This window comes from Pygocentrus nattereri, chromosome 9 (assembly GCF_015220715.1).
Source record: "Pygocentrus nattereri isolate fPygNat1 chromosome 9, fPygNat1.pri, whole genome shotgun sequence".
Taxonomy (NCBI): Eukaryota; Metazoa; Chordata; class Actinopteri; order Characiformes; family Serrasalmidae; genus Pygocentrus; species Pygocentrus nattereri.
The window spans coordinates 251,980-269,755 of NC_051219.1; the positions used below are offsets into that span (position 1 = coordinate 251,980).

The 17,776-nt window shown below is 46.3% G+C and overlaps 1 protein-coding gene across 2 annotated transcripts in view; it reads left to right on the plus strand.

The window, feature by feature from the left end:
- Nucleotides 1–6,475, plus strand: part of LOC108414590 (alpha-N-acetylneuraminide alpha-2,8-sialyltransferase-like) — a 52,810-nt gene extending 46,335 nt beyond the window's left edge. The window contains exons 5-7 of one of the 2 annotated variants that reach the window (XM_037541041.1): nucleotides 1,424–1,536; nucleotides 3,656–3,739; nucleotides 5,833–6,475. In XM_037541041.1, the coding sequence (XP_037396938.1) occupies nucleotides 1,424–1,536; nucleotides 3,656–3,739; nucleotides 5,833–6,286 (651 nt within the window). In that variant the 3' untranslated portion in view covers nucleotides 6,287–6,475. The remainder of the gene's footprint in view (nucleotides 1–1,423; nucleotides 1,537–3,655; nucleotides 3,740–5,832) is intronic. The other variant, XM_037541043.1, reaches the window with a different exon arrangement.
- Nucleotides 6,476–17,776: the final 11,301 nt, after the last annotated feature.

A 17,776-nucleotide genomic window follows, 5' to 3' on the forward strand; every position in this document is an offset into this window, starting at 1 on the left:
TAGGCCAAAGAAAGTCAGACTGCCTCGGCGTGTCTACACCTATGACCAGCTAGGACAGCCAACCTTTCAGCAGTTGAAGGTCTGAAAATTCAAGATCGAAAGAAGCAAGTCAAGACCCCTCACCAAGATCGTCATTGGCGTATCCTTTTTTTTTAAGCAGATAAAGGTAGAAGTGAAGACAACTTCATGAATCTTTAAACCCGTTTGAATACAAGTTAGTCATAGAGTTAAGGTAAATAATAAGGTACAGAATGTAGAGATAAGTAGTTGAGTTTGATATCTACAGTATAGGACACAAGCGGTTGTAAAATAACTGATGTGTTTATTTGTAGTATGGTAGTTTGAGATGCATGGCTTAATGAAATGTGTAAGCACATAATTTTTGGGTGTATATGGAGTTTTCGCTGTCCCTTTGTGAAGATTGGGGGGGCCCACCAATACTTCCATGGACCGTCAACCCATCAATACTAATGGACTATAAAGATTTAGTTTCGTATTGCTGCCATGAAAAACAAAGGAAAATCATGGACTGATCATTCTGTAATATATAGTGTTGTTTTTTTTTTTGAACACGCACTTGTTTATTTACTACAGGTTATGCTGTTATTCGTAATTTGCCCTTGAGGATAAAAAGAAAATGTTTGTCAACATTTTTTTTAGTGGGGGAGGGTGTTGCAGCCTAAAAGAATATTGGGAAGGAATTCCAGTTCATGAATACAGTACTTGTGTATATTTTTTACATAGGCATATTTAAGTTGTTAGAAGCAAATGTACACAATTTTTGGAATGTTTTGTTCATATATTTTTATAGCATTTATATCGTTTTGTTAATAAGCATTGTTTACAAAGGAGTCAGAGGTTGCTGGTGGGTTGATCGGGGGAGGAGTTAAGCTGAGTCAGCATGAGTGAGAGCGAGGGAGAGAAGCGAACAGAGAGTTCTGAGTGAAAAAATGTAGATGACTTCGTGTAAAAAAACAACTCCAACACTGAACCTGGGAAAATAAAGTTGCAAGTGGAACAAAGCAAAGGTTGACTGGCTCGAGTCTGTTCAAGAGTGCAACAAGTGCAGTTCAACTGTTCTTTGGAACAAATGTAGAGATGCTTATTCATGATTTTATAGCTAGTAATCTGGACTGTAGTGATGCAGTTTCTGTTCTCAAAAAAAGCAATAAATGTTTATTGTTATTAAATGAATCTTTTTTCCCAAAACATATTGTCTCCAAGACCAGAGAGATGGCTCATATTAGTGCTGTTCTGAAGACTTTACTTTGGACCGACTGTAACACAGTTATTTTTAAAATTTAATGAACAAACAGTTTATAAAGTGAAGGTCAAAAATCAGAGGATGTAAATCCAGGACTGTTTATTCAAACAGGTGTGTGTGTGTGTGTGTGTGTGTGTGTGTGTGTGTGTGTGTGTGCAGGACATGCCCTGGAGGGGGCGCTCTCTGGACCGCTGTGCTGTGGTGGGCAGTAGTGGGATTCTACTCAACAGTAGCTGTGGAAGAGAAATCAACAGTGCAGACTTCGTCATCAGGTAGAGCCCATTATTGTGTAAAACCCCTCCTCCCTTAAACAAAACCATCAGGTAAAACCATCAGTAAATCTCCTCAACTATAAAACACCACATTGAGTAAAACCAGTTATTAATTCAGTGTATTAATATCTACCACAATAAACGAGTATGGCATGCGCCCGTCCCCTGAAAACGGCCGTGAGAGCCTGCAGGAAGACGGAAGCCCGGTGAGGACGGTGGGAAGAGGAGACCCGTGAGAATGCCAGGCTTCATCCTTACTTGGAGTTTGGGCCCCGCCTTCCCGCCAGCTCTCACAGCCGTTATCGGGCCCCAGGAGACAGATTTATGCCACAATAAGGTTGTAAGCATATCTATAAAAAGGGGGAACAAAATAAAAGATACTTTAAAAGGTCCATTTTAGGTGGGTAACTAAAGCCCTGTCATGATCAGCACAGACACTGCAGTTAGAATGGACAGATACTGTACTGAAGGAGGTGTGTAGGTCAGTTGGAAGTGTGAAATGGCTTTATTTGGGGCAGTTCAACACTCAGAGCTCATAGATCATGCAGGAGTTGAAAACACAGGCAAGCAACATCAGAGGCACATCCACGGTCAAAGAACCAGAAGACAGCGTGAGGGACAAAACAGGAAAAACCACTGAAATGGTTTGTGTTCAGGTGAAACAGTGTTTAACGATTAAATTGTTTTTGTGAGTTCAGACCATACCTTCAACATGTGATGGTAGGGCAACAGTGGCAAGAACCCCCCCCCCAGAGTTCCAGAGCTGAGTTGTGTTGGAGCTGATCCAAGATGGAGCTGAGTGAAGCGAGGAGTTGCTAAGCTGAGGCACATCAGAGCTGAACCAGGAAGGGGTTGAACCATGAAGAGCCATGAAGAGTCAGAAAGGAGTCGCAGAGCTGGGAGTTGCAGGGGCCGATTTTAGATGGAGTGAGCCGAAATGGAACTGAGAAGGGATGAAAGCCTGTGGTATCAGGATGAAAGGAGTGGAGGAGGATGCAAGACAAAAAGAAAGAAAAAGAAATGGACTGGGATGATCATGGAAGGGGAGGGATGAAAAAGAGAGGGACAGAGATGAAGAATGAAAAGAAAGAAAGAGAGAAAGATGAGGGATGAAGAAGGGAGAGACCGGGAGTAAAATGGATGGATGCGGGATGAAAAAAGTCCCATAGAAGACGGGGGGCTTGGATCAGTAGTTTAATGATGTCGCACTACATGCAGTGATATGATGCAGGGAACCTATGCAGCGCCATCTGTTTTACACAGCTCAATAAAACTAGTGAGGTTGTTGGGAAGTAAGGCATGGAAACAGACAGGATGTTTGGCCCCATACTAGTTAGAAAGGAGCAGAATAAAGGAAGGTGGAAAGAAAGAAGGACGAGAGAGAGGAGAAATGATGGCATGTGAATCGGTTTGGCATGAAGGAGTGATGTTGCTGTGTAGAATGTGTCGTGGCGATGTTGCAGGTCTGGTCTGGCATCGTCATGTGGTTTGCACAGCGTGAGCTGAGGATCAAACAATGAAAGCAGACAGCAGGTTTGTTTGCCTCATCCGGGAGCTGAGACAAAGGAATATGTCGGCATGAGAGACACCATCAGGGCGCACTGCTGCGCAGTCACGGTCCAGACAAGGGTGCAGTTTGGATGTGGCATGTGAAGGGCAAGGACAGGAGCAGAGGAGCACCAGCTGCTGAGGCTTCAAGCCACTTTGGAAGCCCTGGAAACGGGCAAGGAGACTGTGTGTGGCCAGAGAAATGGAGATCCTATGTCCTGTTGAGCGCTCATTAGCCAGAGCAGCAGGAGCGATGAAAATGGATTTCTTAGCAATGTGGCCTGGACTGTATCTGCAGAAGGAGCAGGCAGATGGCTGAAGGGAATTCGGGAGAGGGAATCCAGGTCTGTACCTGAGTGGCTCATAGTTGCACAGGCCTCACAACTCAAGGTGAATCACTGGAACGAAAAGTGATTATTTGAATTTATAGGCCTAGATTGGAAGCAGGAGCGGTTCCCTATTCGAATTCTGAGTAATATTTATAGAGGAAACTGGAATGACGTGTCAAGTAGGTCTTTAATTCTAACTTTTATTTATCTGAATGATTCTTCGTTCTAATGTGTCTGTGCAGATTTAACATGGCTCCAGTCAATAGCAGTGATGTGGGTGTGAAATGCGATCTGATGAACATCAACCTGAGTCAGATCAGCAGAGAGTAAGTCGCTGCCTTATTGATTATTGATTGATTATTGACACATTTGAGCTGTTATTTAACGTAAACAAAATGACTCCTCTTTAACAGAGCGACACCTATAAAGATTTGTGCACCAGCTCCATGTGGGCCATTAATGGGGCCCACCTGGGTAATCATCCACTGGCCCCAAATGTAGTTTAAAAAAGGGGACAAGATCATGGCAGTTTTCCAATTGGATAAGGACCCCAAACACACCTTCAAGATGATGACTGCCTTGCTGAAGGTAAAGGTGATGGACTGGCCAAGTGTGTCTCCAGACCTAAACCCAATTGAGCACCTGTGGGGTCCTCAAGCAGAAGGAGGAGGAGCGCAAGGCGTCTAACATCCTCCAGCTTCGTGACGTCGTCATGGAGGAGTGTAAGAGGATTCCAGTAGCAGCCTGTGCAGCTCTGGTGAATTCCCTGCCCAAGAGGGTTCAGGCAGTGGTAGATAATAATGGTGCTCATACTAAATATCGACACTTTGAGCCCAATCTGGACACGTTCACTGTGAGGTGGACTCACTTGTGCTGCCAGCTATTTGGACATTAATGGCTGTGTGTTGCATATTTACACAGCATATGTGACAGATACACTGAGAGTGATGTTATAGTAGCAGTTATGATATATTGCACAGTGTGTATTAACAGGAGAGGTGATATAGTGATGTGGTTCAGCTCAGTTCAGACAGCAGAGGATCAGTACCAGAGACTCGCTGTAGAGCCGCTGTAGAGCAGGTCCTCTGTTCTGTTACAACCTCGAAAGAGTCCAGCTTGACTCCTATAGCAGAGCCAGCCTTCCTAATCAGTTTGTTGACTTTGTTCAGAGCACTGTTGTTAATGCTGCTGCCCCAGAACACAACAGCATAAAATAGAGCACTCGCTACAGCAGACTGGCAGAGTCCACAGTCAGCTTAGAGCCACACCAGAAGACCTCGGCCTCCTCAGGAAGCAGAGACGGCTTTGGCCTCACTTGTACACCGCAAGGGTTACAGCTCCACTCCAGCTTGGTGTCAAAGTGCACACCCAGATATTTGCATGTCCCAACCACCTTCACATCAACACCATCGGTGGTGACTGGTGACAAGACGGGTTTGGACTTCCTAAAGTCCAGCACCATCTCCTTAGTCTTACTGGTGTTTAGCTGCAGCTGGTTCAGCTTACACCAGTCAACAAAGTCCTTTACCAGCTTCCTGTATTCCTCCTCCTGTCCATTCCTTGTGCACTCCACAATGGCCATGTCATCCAAGAATTCCTGCAGATGACATGACGTTGTTTTACCTGAAGTCAGAGGTGTATAGGTTGAACAGGAATGGGGCTAACAGAGTCCCCTGGGGTTCCCAACACTGCACACAGCCTTGTCTGAGACACAGCCCTGCAGTCCCACATACTGAGGTCATCCAGTCAGATGGTCCATTGTCCATGAGATGATGGATTCATCCACCTGCATCAGCTGTAGTTTCTCCCCTAATCAGGTGGTTGGTTAGTGTAGTGGTTAACACCTTTGCCTTCTACGCTGTAGACTGGGGTTCAATCCCCCACCAGGGCATGCACCCTACACGATACCAATAAGGGTCCTTGGGCAAGACTCCTAACACCACCTTGGCCTCCCTGTGTAAAATTATCAAATTGTAAGTTGCTCTGGATAAGAGCGTCAGCCAAATGCCGCAAATGTAAATGTAACAGCACAGGCTGTATGGTGTTGAAGGCGCTGGAGAAATTGAGGAACGTGGTTCTCACAGTGCTGCCTGATGTGTCCAGGTGAGAGTACGCTCTGAAGCCCAAAGGGGTCCCAGAACAGTTATCCAACTAGGACACATCTGCAGGCTAACTTGGTCACACAATATTCACCTAACTGGAGCCACAACATAACCCACCTAGGCCCCATGACTGGATGCTAACTGGACCCATGACTATAACCCAGTTGGGGCCCATATATAGCCCATTCCCAGGGAAAACCCACGTAGCCCCATTAATACTCAGTCGGGTGCATATGGACGTGTTATCCAGGACAGGTGAATGTAATCATTGTTCTGGTCGATGACGGTGAAATAAATTGTTTCACTTTGTGTTGCAGGTTTTCTGACTTCATGCGTAACGACAGCCGTTTAAGACGGAAGCTGGATGGATACACTAACACGACCTTCATGATCGCCGCCTTCGCCTACACATTCTGCACTAAACAGTCCGTTAACCTGCTGCAGGCGATGTGGCCTGAGCGCCACCTGCTGTTCTTAAGCCCCACCTACCTGCGCACACTGGACCAATTCTGGAGGCGCCGTGGCCTGCGGGCACCGCGCCTATCCACGGGATTTATGCTGATCAGCTCGGCGCTGGAGCTGTGCCACAACGTGCACGTGTACGGATTCTGGCCGTTTGGCACTGACCTGCACCAGCGCCCGGTGAATTATCATTACTACGATAAAATACAGGCAAACCATGCATTCCACGCCATGCCCGAGGAATTCCTGCGCTTACTGCAGCTCCACAGCCAGGGAGCACTGACACTGCACCTGCAGCCCTGCACCTGAACACCAGGGGGCAGCGCTGTGGAGGACTAAAATTCTGTGGAGGACTAAAACTCCATTAAAAAAAATGCCATTAAAACGGCAAATCACGGCACTGATCACAGTATTCCATCAATTCACCCGCTCACCCGCTCACACGCTCACTCACTCACACACTCGCTCGCTCACACACACACACTCGCTCGCTCACCCACTCAGTCGCTCACACACTCGCTCGCTCACTCACACACACTCGCTCACTCACCCACTCAGTCGCTCACACACTCGCTCGCTCACTCACACACTCGCTCGCTCACACACACACTCGCTCGCTCACCCACTCAGTCGCTCACACACTCACTCGCTCACTCACACACACTCGCTCACTCACCCACTCAGTCGCTCACACACTCGCTCGCTCACTCACACACTCGCTCGCTCACTCACACACTCGCTCGCTCACCCACTCAGTCGCTCACACACTCACTCGCTCACTCACACACACTCGCTCACACACTCGCTCGCTCACTCACACACTCGCTCGCTCACTCACACACTCGCTCACTCACCCACTCAGTCGCTCACACACTCGCTCGCTCACTCACACACTCGCTCGCTCACACACACACTCGCTCGCTCACCCACTCAGTCGCTCACACACTCGCTCGCTCACTCACACACACTCGCTCGCTCACCCACTCAGTCGCTCACACACTCGCTCGCTCACTCACACACACTCGCTCACTCACCCACTCAGTCGCTCACACACTCGCTCGCTCACTCACACACTCGCTCGCTCACTCACACACACTCGCTCACTCAGTCGCTCACTCGCTCGCTCACTCACACACTCGCTCGCTCACCCACTCACCCGCTCACATGCTCACTCACTCACACACTCGCTCGCTCACCCACTCACCCGCTCACACGCTCACTCACTCACACACTCGCTCGCTCACTCACACACACTCGCTCACTCACCCACTCAGTCGCTCACACACTCGCTCGCTCACTCACTCGCTCGCTCACTCACACACTCGCTCGCTCACTCACACACTCGCTCGCTCACACACACACTCGCTCGCTCACCCACTCAGTCGCTCACTCACACACTCGCTCGCTCACTCACACACACTCGCTCACTCACCCACTCAGTCGATCACACACTCGCTCGCTCACTCACACACACTCGCTCACTCACTCACACACTCGCTCGCTCACTCACACACACACTCGCTCACTCACCCACTCAGTCGCTCACACACTCGCTCGCTCACTCACACACTCGCTCGCTCACACACACACTCGCTCGCTCACCCACTCAGTCGCTCACACACTCGCTCGCTCACTCACACACACTCGCTCACTCACCCACTCAGTCGCTCACACACTCGCTCGCTCACTCACACACACTCGCTCGCTCACTCACACACACTCGCTCACTCACCCACTCAGTCGCTCACACACTCGCTCGCTCACTCACACACTCGCTCGCTCACACACACACTCGCTCGCTCACTCACACACACACTCGCTCACTCACCCACTCAGTCGCTCACACACTCGCTCGCTCACTCACACACACTCGCTCGCTCACCCACTCAGTCGCTCACACACTCGCTCGCTCACTCACACACACTCGCTCACTCACCCACTCAGTCGCTCACACACTCGCTCGCTCACTCACACACTCGCTCGCTCACTCACACACACTCGCTCACTCACCCACTCAGTCGCTCACTCACTCGCTCGCTCACACACACACTCGCTCGCTCACCCACTCACCCGCTCACACGCTCACTCACTCACACACTCGCTCGCTCACCCACTCACACGCTCACTCACTCACACACTCGCTCGCTCACTCACACACACTCGCTCACTCACCCACTCAGTCGCTCACACACTCGCTCGCTCACTCACTCGCTCGCTCACTCACACACTCGCTCGCTCACACACACACACTCGCTCACTCACCCACTCAGTCGCTCACTCACACACTCGCTCGCTCACTCACACACACTCGCTCACTCACCCACTCAGTCGCTCACACACTCGCTCGCTCACCCACTCAGTCGCTCACACACTCGCTCGCTCACTCACACACACTCGCTCACTCACCCACTCAGTCGATCACACACTCGCTCGCTCACTCACACACTCGCTCACTCACTCACACACTCGCTCGCTCACTCACACACACACTCGCTCACTCACCCACTCAGTCGCTCACACACTCGCTCGCTCACTCACACACTCGCTCGCTCACACACTCGCTCGCTCACTCACCCACTCAGTCGCTCACACGCTCGCTCGCTCACTCACACACTCGCTCGCTCACACACACACTCGCTCACTCACCCACTCAGTCGCTCACACACTCGCTCGCTCACTCACACACTCGCTCGCTCACACACACACTCGCTCACTCACCCACTCAGTCGCTCACACGCTCGCTCGCTCACTCACACACTCGCTCGCTCACACACACACTCGCTCACTCACCCACTCAGTCGCTCACACACTCGCTCGCTCACTCACACACTCGCTCGCTCACACACACACTCGCTCACTCACCCACTCAGTCGCTCACACGCTCGCTCGCTCACACACACGCTCGCTCACACACACACACTCGCTCACTCACTCACACACACACTCGCTCACTCACCCACTCAGTCGCTCACACGCTCGCTCGCTCACTCACACACACTCGCTCACTCACCCACTAAGTCACTCACACACTCGCTCGCTCACTCACACACTCGCTCACACACTCGCTCACTCACTCACACACTCACTCGCACACTCGCTCACTCACTCGCACACTCGCTCACCCGCTCACACGCTCGCTCACACACACACTCAGTCGCTCACACACTCGCTCACTCACTCACACACTCTTGCTCACTCACCCACTCAGTCGCTCACACACTCGCTCGCTCACACACACACTCGCTCACACACACACTCACTCACTCACTCACACACACACTCGCTCACTCACCCACTCAGTCGCTCAAACACTCTCGCTCGCTCACTCACACACTCGCTCACACACACACACTCGCTCGCTCACTCACTCGCTCATACACCGACTCAGTCGCTCACACACTCGCTCGCTCACTCACACACACACTCGCTCACTCACCCACTCAGTCGCTCACACACTCGCTCGCTCACTCGCACACTCGCTCACACACTCGCTCGCTCACACACACTCGCTCGCACACTCGCTCGCTCACTCGCACACTCGCTCGCTCACACACACACTCAGTCGCTCACACACTCGCTCGCTCACTCAGACGCTCACTCGGTCACTCCGAGCCCACCGAGCCCTGCGAGTCCAGCCCGAGGATGGAAGACCTCCGCACCATCTCATTCTCCAGGTCCACTACATTCATGTGTTGGAGAACATTATGTGCAGGGTCTTCAATTTCACTTCAATATGTCTACGTCTTTCGAGACTTTCGAGATCGAGGTTATACTTTATTTTCAATCTGATATTGGGGTGGATCATTCTGCATGTTTTAGCTGAGCTTTTGAACTTAGCGTCATGTTAACTCAGCGTGTTTATATAGTGGGACTGTGATTGGTTGAAAAGAGTTAGTCCAGTTGATGGTGGATGGGTATTTGTTTTTACTTTTTTCTTTAAGACCCGTTTTATTGATTTGGTTCTCCGTCCACGTGAGTCGTGGTGTACCTTTTGTGGCATCAGCCAGACAGTTTTTGTTAGCATTATATTGGGTTTGTATGGGTGGGGGGTGGGACAACATGAATGCTGCAAATTATCATAAATGTTCCATTTCGTCTGATTGGATGATGATCTGTCTATACGGTCTTTATGCAGAATGGAAGGGTCTGGGTCCAACGTTTACTAGCTGGAACGTGCGTGGGGTTAATGATCCAGTAAAGAGAAGGAAAGTCTTGACGCATTTGAAATCTCTCTCTTCGGATGTAATATTTCTGCAAGAAACCCACCTTAAACGGGATTTCCATATTAGGCTCCGATGTAATTGGGTAGGGCAAGTATCTCACTCCTCTTTTTCAGCCAAAGCCAGAGGCGTGGCAATTTTAATTTGCAAAGGAGTTCTATTTAAACACCATTCTACTATTGCGGATAAGCAGGGTAGATATATTATTGTCACTGGAGAATTGCAATCTATACCTGTAACCTTACTGAATGTATATGGGCCAAATTATGATTCCCCTGACTTTTTCAGGAAGGTAATTGACAAGATTCCTGATATTTCTAACTCAAATTTAATATTTGGGGGTGACTTCAATTGTGTTTTGGACCAGTACCTAGATAAATCAGCAACGGCAAGGAATCCCTCTTCCAACACAAGCACTTTTATAAGGCATTTATCAATAACTCTAATATATATGACGTTTGGAGGATCTTAAACCCAGCTGGAAAAGAGTACTCATTTCACTCTCGTGTTCACAATGTTTACACAAGAATTGACTATTTTCTGTTGGATGCCAAACTCATGCCATTTGTCTGTGGTGCTAAGTGTCATAATATTATTATATCCGATCATAGTCCAGTGACCCTTTCCTTGACATTGGGAGAAGTAGATAAAGCACAAAACATTTGGAGGCTTAATCCCCAGCTGCTGACAGATCCTAGCTTTTGCTCTTATTTGGAGCTTGAAATTAAATTTTTCTTTGAGTCTAATGACAAACCTGACAAATCAACATCTGTACTCTGGGATACATTCAAGGCTTACATAAGAGGTAGTATTATATCTTATCAGGCATCACAGAGGAAAAGAGACAAAGCAGAGCAAGCAGAACTTGAAAATCAAATAAAAAAACTAGAGAGGGAAAATGCAGCTAATCCTACGATCGAAAAATGTAAAAATATGTCAGCAGTTAAATTCAAGCTTAACCAGATTCTGTCGATGAGAATTAGTAAATCCTTTCTTTATTTAAAACAAAAATGCTTTGAATTTGGGGATAAACTACAGAAACTTTTAGCAAGGCAACTTCGTAAAGCAGAATCTGACCGGATATTCATACAGTTAAATCAGAATCTGGTATCATTCTTAACAAGGCAGTAGACATAAATAGGAGGTTTCAACAATTTTACGAGCATTTGTATAGTACTAAATCCAATGTTGACCCAAAGGTAGTGGACGATTTCTTACAGGACTGTGCACTACCCACATTAAATCAGGATGAGCGAGATAAGCTTGGTGCTGAAATCACAATTGAGGAAATTTCAAAATCTATAATGCCTACACGGTGTGGTAGAACTTCTGGCCCTGATGGGATTTCTAACATACTGTACAAAAAATTTGATAAATTACTTTCCCCTTACCTGCAAAGGGTTTATAAGCATGCCTGTGAGAACATGTGTCTACCTCCCACAATGGATGAGGCAATTATTACACTGATTCCCAAAAAAGGTAAAGATCCTGAGGATGTTGGTCCTACCGACCGATTGCATTGCTAAATTCGGATCAGAAAATATTTACAAAAATTCTAGCAAACAGATTGAGTATGGTGGTGGCCCAGTTAGTACACCCTGATCAGACAGGCTTTATACCACACCGTAATTCCTCAGACAACATTAGACGCCTTTTTAACATTATATACACACCTAGAGCTGCTGTTCCAGATTTTGCTGTGCTCTCACTTGATGCAAATTGAGTGGTCTTATTTGTTTGCTGTTTTGAAAAGGTTTGATCTTGGAGACTCTTTTATATCTTGGATTAAGCTGCTATATGTCAATCCTTGTGCAAGGATCTTGACTAATAAAACACTTTCCTCACAGTTCAAGCTGCACAGGGGTACAAGGCAAGGCTGCTGTTTATCCTCTTTACAATTCTCCTTAGGAATAGAGCCTTTAGCTCAGTCTATCCGGGCCCATCCAGATATTTTTGGTTATGATACTAGTAGCACGTCAAACAAAATTTCCCTGTATGCTGATGACATTCTTTTATTTATTTCAGACCCCAAAGTTAGTATTCCAAACATTTTAACCTTGATTAATTCTTTTGGGACATTTTCTGTATACAGGATCAATTGGGGCAAAAGTGAATTAATGCCAATTTATGGTTAGGATACATCCTGGCCCCATTCCTTCCCCTTTAAATCTTCTATTGACAAATTTACTTATTTAGGTATTGAGGTAACAAGGTCATACACTTCTTTGTTTGAAGCAAACTTCAACCCCTTGCTGATTAAGCTCAAAAATAATATCAAATTTTGGAAAACTCTGCCAATTTCCTTACTGGGTAGGGTCAACGCTATTAAAATGACCTTTCTTCCACAACTATTGTATCTTTTGCAGAATATCCCACTGTTCTTAACAAAATCTTTTTTTTAAAAATTGGATTCCATTATAATTCCTTTCGTGTGGGATTACAAAGTGTGTAGAATCAGTAAGTATCATCTTCGTAAATCTAAATCAGAAGGAGGATTGGCCTTACCAAATTTCATACATTACTATTGGGCGGCCAATGTGAGAAACATTGTCCAACATGTTGAGAATCCATCATCCATGTTCTAAGCCGCTTCTCCGTCAGGGTCGCGGGGGGATGCTGGAGCCTATCCCAGCAGTCTTCGGGCGGAAGGCAGGATACACCCTGGACAGGTCGCCAGTCCATCGCAGGGCAAACAGACAGACACAGACAGTCACTCACACCCAGGGGCAATTTACCATGACCAATCGACCTGACTGCATGTCTTTGGACTGCGGGAGGAAACCGGAGAACCCGGAGGAAACCCACACAGACACGGGGAGAACATGCAGACTCCACACAGAGAGGACCCTGGTCACCCGGTCGGGGAATCGAACCCAGACCCTCCTTACTGTGAGGTGACAGCGCTACCCACCACGCCACCGTGCCGCCCCGAGAATCCATCAGTGTGCGCTAATTGGTTGAACATGGAAAGAGAGGATTGTATGCTATGGACGCTGTCTCCTACAGCTCATAATCATTCTTTATGTAAAATAAACCCTATTATTTATGATACAACCCGTATTTGGAATCAATTAAGAAGCCACTTCAGTTTTAGGAAAATGTCTTTCTTGCTTCCAATTGCGTCAAACCCTGCCTTCATTCCGTCTACTTTGGATGGTTCATTTGGTATTTGGGAAAATCAGGAATTACGTAAGATTGGAGACTTATATGTGTCTGGGACTTTTGCCTCATTTCAGCAGTTGCAGGAGAAGTATAGTATACCTGGAAATCATTTTTTAAAATATCTTCAGGTCAGAGATTACGTCAAATCATATTTGCCCGATTATACTGCAGCAAAATTAGATAGTCTTGATCAGTGTGTGAAACAGGGAGTAGGAATGAACAGGGTGATTTCATATCTATATAGTATATTTCAGAGCTTTAAGTCTCCGGGCACGCAATCAATCAAAAATGCATGGGAAGAAGAATTAGGCATAAAAATTTCCGAGGATGTTTGGGAAGCTAGTCACATTCTAACACATTCATTCTTGCTCTATTAATGCTAGGCACTGTTTGATTCAGTTTAAAATATTACAGACTACATTACCCAAAGGTAAAGCTGCATAAACTGTTTTCAGATATATCACCTTTATGTGATAAGTGTAAGTCAATTGAGGCCACCCTCTCTCATAGCTATGTACTCTGTCCTAAGATTCATAAGTTTTGGGCTGACATTTTTTTCAGCCCTATCTGATATGTTGAAGGTAAACCTGGAGCCAGACCCAGTTCTTATCATATTTGCTATCAGAAGTATTACTGGAGCTCTCCTCAGCTCAGCAGCAGTTGATTTCCAATAGTTTAATTACTGCTAAAAAACTCGTTCTTAATTTCTGGAAACACGCAGGAGTACCATCGATTAAGCAGTGGATCACAGAAATGACAAATACAGTACAGTTGGAGAAAATTAGGTTTATGCTGAAGGACAAACTTAAATTATATGACAAGATCTGGATCCCTTTAATATTATTCCTTAAAGGAGACTGAAATTAAACAAGACCTACTTTGTACATCCACATCTTATAGGCAGCATTCATGGGAGGGTGGTGGGTTGGGGATATTATCTCGCTTTGCTTTTTCTGTGTTTTTGTTGAGTTGGATTATTGTTACTGCTTTCATATCATATCTCATTGCATATGTGTCATTCAAGGCAATTGAATTGTGAGCAAAAAAAAAAATGCTTCTTAATAAAAATATTGAATAAAAAAAAACTGCAGGCACTCAGTGGGCTGACGGTAAAGAGTCGAGGCTCATACACAGACACTGTCCTCACCATCCAAGGAGATGTGGTATCAGTCCCACTACTGGAGCATTGATGATGTCTTGCCTCTGACATCATCCGCTGTATGCAGGAACTAACCTGTTTTCCTAGTCGGTAGCACAGAGGCCCTCAGGTTTCTCTCAAGAAACAATGGGCACCTCCACCTCCTAAACGCTGCTCCCCAGCTTGACCACCTCGGCTATGCCCTGCATCAAGCAGAGCACAGGCTGCTGCCACAGCAAAAGCAACATCCACGTCCCTCACCTCTTCAGACAGCTCTCAGCACAGCATGTTCAGCCAGCAAAGCTGATAACTGCAGAGTTTGATTCGCCCACGGTCTGCACTGTAGTGGTGATGCCAGCCCTTGTGAATTTTAAGTCAAGCTGGGGCCCCTGGTGCCAGAGCTCCCTGTACGTCAGTGTACTCTGACAGCTGCTGCTCTTCAAAATGAAACTGATTTGAAGCCCAAGATCATGAATATGGCACTATTAAACCTTCGATAGTTAATGACCTTATTACTTCACATCACCTAGACCTCATGTTTCTTAATGAAACCTTAGATTATAGCAACAGTGCAGCTGTGCTTATACAACCAGTGAAGTTGGGACGTTGTGTAAAACAAATAAAAACGGAATACGATGATTTGCAAATCCTTTTCAACCCATATTCAACTGAATCCACTACAAAGACGAGATATTTAATGTTCAAACAGATAAACTTTATTGTTTTTTGCAAATATTCACTCATTTTGAATTTGATGCCTGCAACACGTTCCAAAGAAGTTGGGACAGGGGCAACAAAAGACTGGGAAAGTTGAGGAATGCTCAAAAAGCACCTGTTTGGAACATTCCACAGGTGAACAGGTTAATTGGAAACAGGTGAGTGTCATGATTGGGTATAAAGGGAGCATCCCTGAAAGGCTCAGTCATTCACAAGCAAGGACGGGGCGAGGTTCACCACTTAGTGAACAACTGCGTGAGCAAATAGTCCAACAGTTTAAGAACAACGTTTCTCAACGTGCAACTGCAGGAATTTAGGGATTTCATCATCTACAGTCCATAATATCATCAGAAGATTCAGAGAATCTGGAGAAATCTCTGCAGGTAAGCGGCGAGGCAGAAAACCAACACTGAATGCCCGTGACCTTCGACCCCTCAGGCGGCGCTGCATTAAAAACCCACATCATTCTGTAATGGATATTCCCACATGGGCTCAGGAACACTTCGGAAAACCACTGTCAGTGAACTCAGTTCGTCGCTCCATCTACAAGTGCAGGTTAAAACTCTGCCATGCAAAGCGAAGCCACATATCAACACCACCCAGAAACGCCGCCGGCTTCTCTGGGCCGAGCTCATCTGAGATGGACTGACGCAGAGTGGAAAAGTGTCCTGTGGTCTGACGCGTCCACATTTCACACTGTTTCTGGAAATCATGGACGTCGTGTCCTCCGGGCCAAATAGGAAAAGGACTGTCCGGATTGTTTTCAGCGCAAAGTTCAAAAGCCAGCATCACTGATGGTGTGGGGGTGAGTTAGTGCCCATGGCAGGGGTAACCTGCACATCTGTGAAGGCCCCATTAATGCTGAAAGGTACATACAGGTTTTGGAGCAACATCTGCTGCCATCCAAGCAGCGTCTTTTTCAGGGACGTCCCTGCTTATTTCAGCAAGACGATGCCGAGCCACATTCTGCACGTGTTACAACAGCGTGGCTTCGTAGTAAAAGAGTGCGGGTACTAGACTGGCCTGCCTGCAGTCCAGACCGTCTCCCATTGAAAATGTGTGGCGCATTATGAAGCTCAAAATACGACAGCGGAGACCCCCGGACTGCTGAGCAGCTGAAGCTGTACATCAAGCAGGAATGGGAAAGAATTCCACCTACAAAGCTTCAACAATCCGTGTCCTCAGTTCCCAAACGCTTATTGAGTGTTAAAGGAAAGGTGATGTAACACAGCGGGAAACACGCCCCTGTCCCAACTTCTCTGGAACGTGTTGCAGGCATTAAATTCAAAATGAGTGAATATTTGCAAAAAACAAAGTTTATCTGTTTGAACATCTCGTCTTTGTAGTGGATTCAGTTGAATATGAGTTGTAAAGGATTTGTAAATCATCATCTTCTGTTTTTATTTATGTTTTACACAACGTCCCAACTTGGGGTTGTAGAACGTAAACAGATCCAGTAGAAAAGATGGTTTCATATGGTTGTATATTTCAGTGTGAACAGCCAACCCTTGGAGATGTCCTCTGAATACTTCAGTACTGTGATAATGGTACCCCACCGATTTTATCACTAACGATTTACAGGCCACCAAAGTGCTGTACTGACTTTATTCATGAACTCGCTGAGCTGCTAAGTTATTTTAACTGACAATCATTTCCTTATCACTGGTGACGTTATTGTCCACCTGGATAACCATTATACATATATATATACATATATATATATATATATATATATATATATATATATATATATATATATATATATATATATATATATAATTATACAGAATTGAGATATGAATGAAGAAAACAGTGTTAATATATACGCATAATTAACGAGAAGGAATGAAACTGATATTTGGTCAGGAAGTCTTCTCACATCTGGTCTCTTCAAGATGAGCTGGCCTGTAACCTCAAGGCCACAATGATCCACTGTAGCTTCTATCAGCTCGCCAGGCTTCTGCGGAGGCGAACAGGAGATTAGACCTGAACAGACTGAGGAGGAGCTGATTTAGTGACTTTCTTGCAGCTGGAGAGCAGTGACAGTCCACCCTAAGTTCATGAGCAACCTGCATAGCAAACATATATATATATATATATATATAATATGGGGACACATGGGGTGTGACGCCAGCCGCCGCGCGGACAGAGTCTCAGGCGCCAGTCGCCGTGTGGATAGTGTCTCTGCTAGTGAAAGGATCTGAATGTACACGAATGAGAAGGCGCAGATGAACAGTGAAGAAAAAGCCCTAAAGCACTTTGCAGAAGCAGCTCAGGACATTGTTATAAAGCGGTCGTCACTAGAACATCTTCACAGCTGACACAGTTCCAGTTTCGTAGTGCTTTCACAAGGACCAAGCTCCTGAATGTGAAGCTGTGTTGAGACCCACAGCGTCCTGTTTACATTTGATGTGTTTACAGGTGAAACTGATGGACTGTGTATCGTGTGGGAGGTGAAGTCTGTACAGTATTAATATGAAGGTCAAATGTTTTCAAGTCTGAAAGAAGAACAACTTATTTTATTCTTCCCACCAGTATATAGATCTCAAGGTGTGTGTGTGT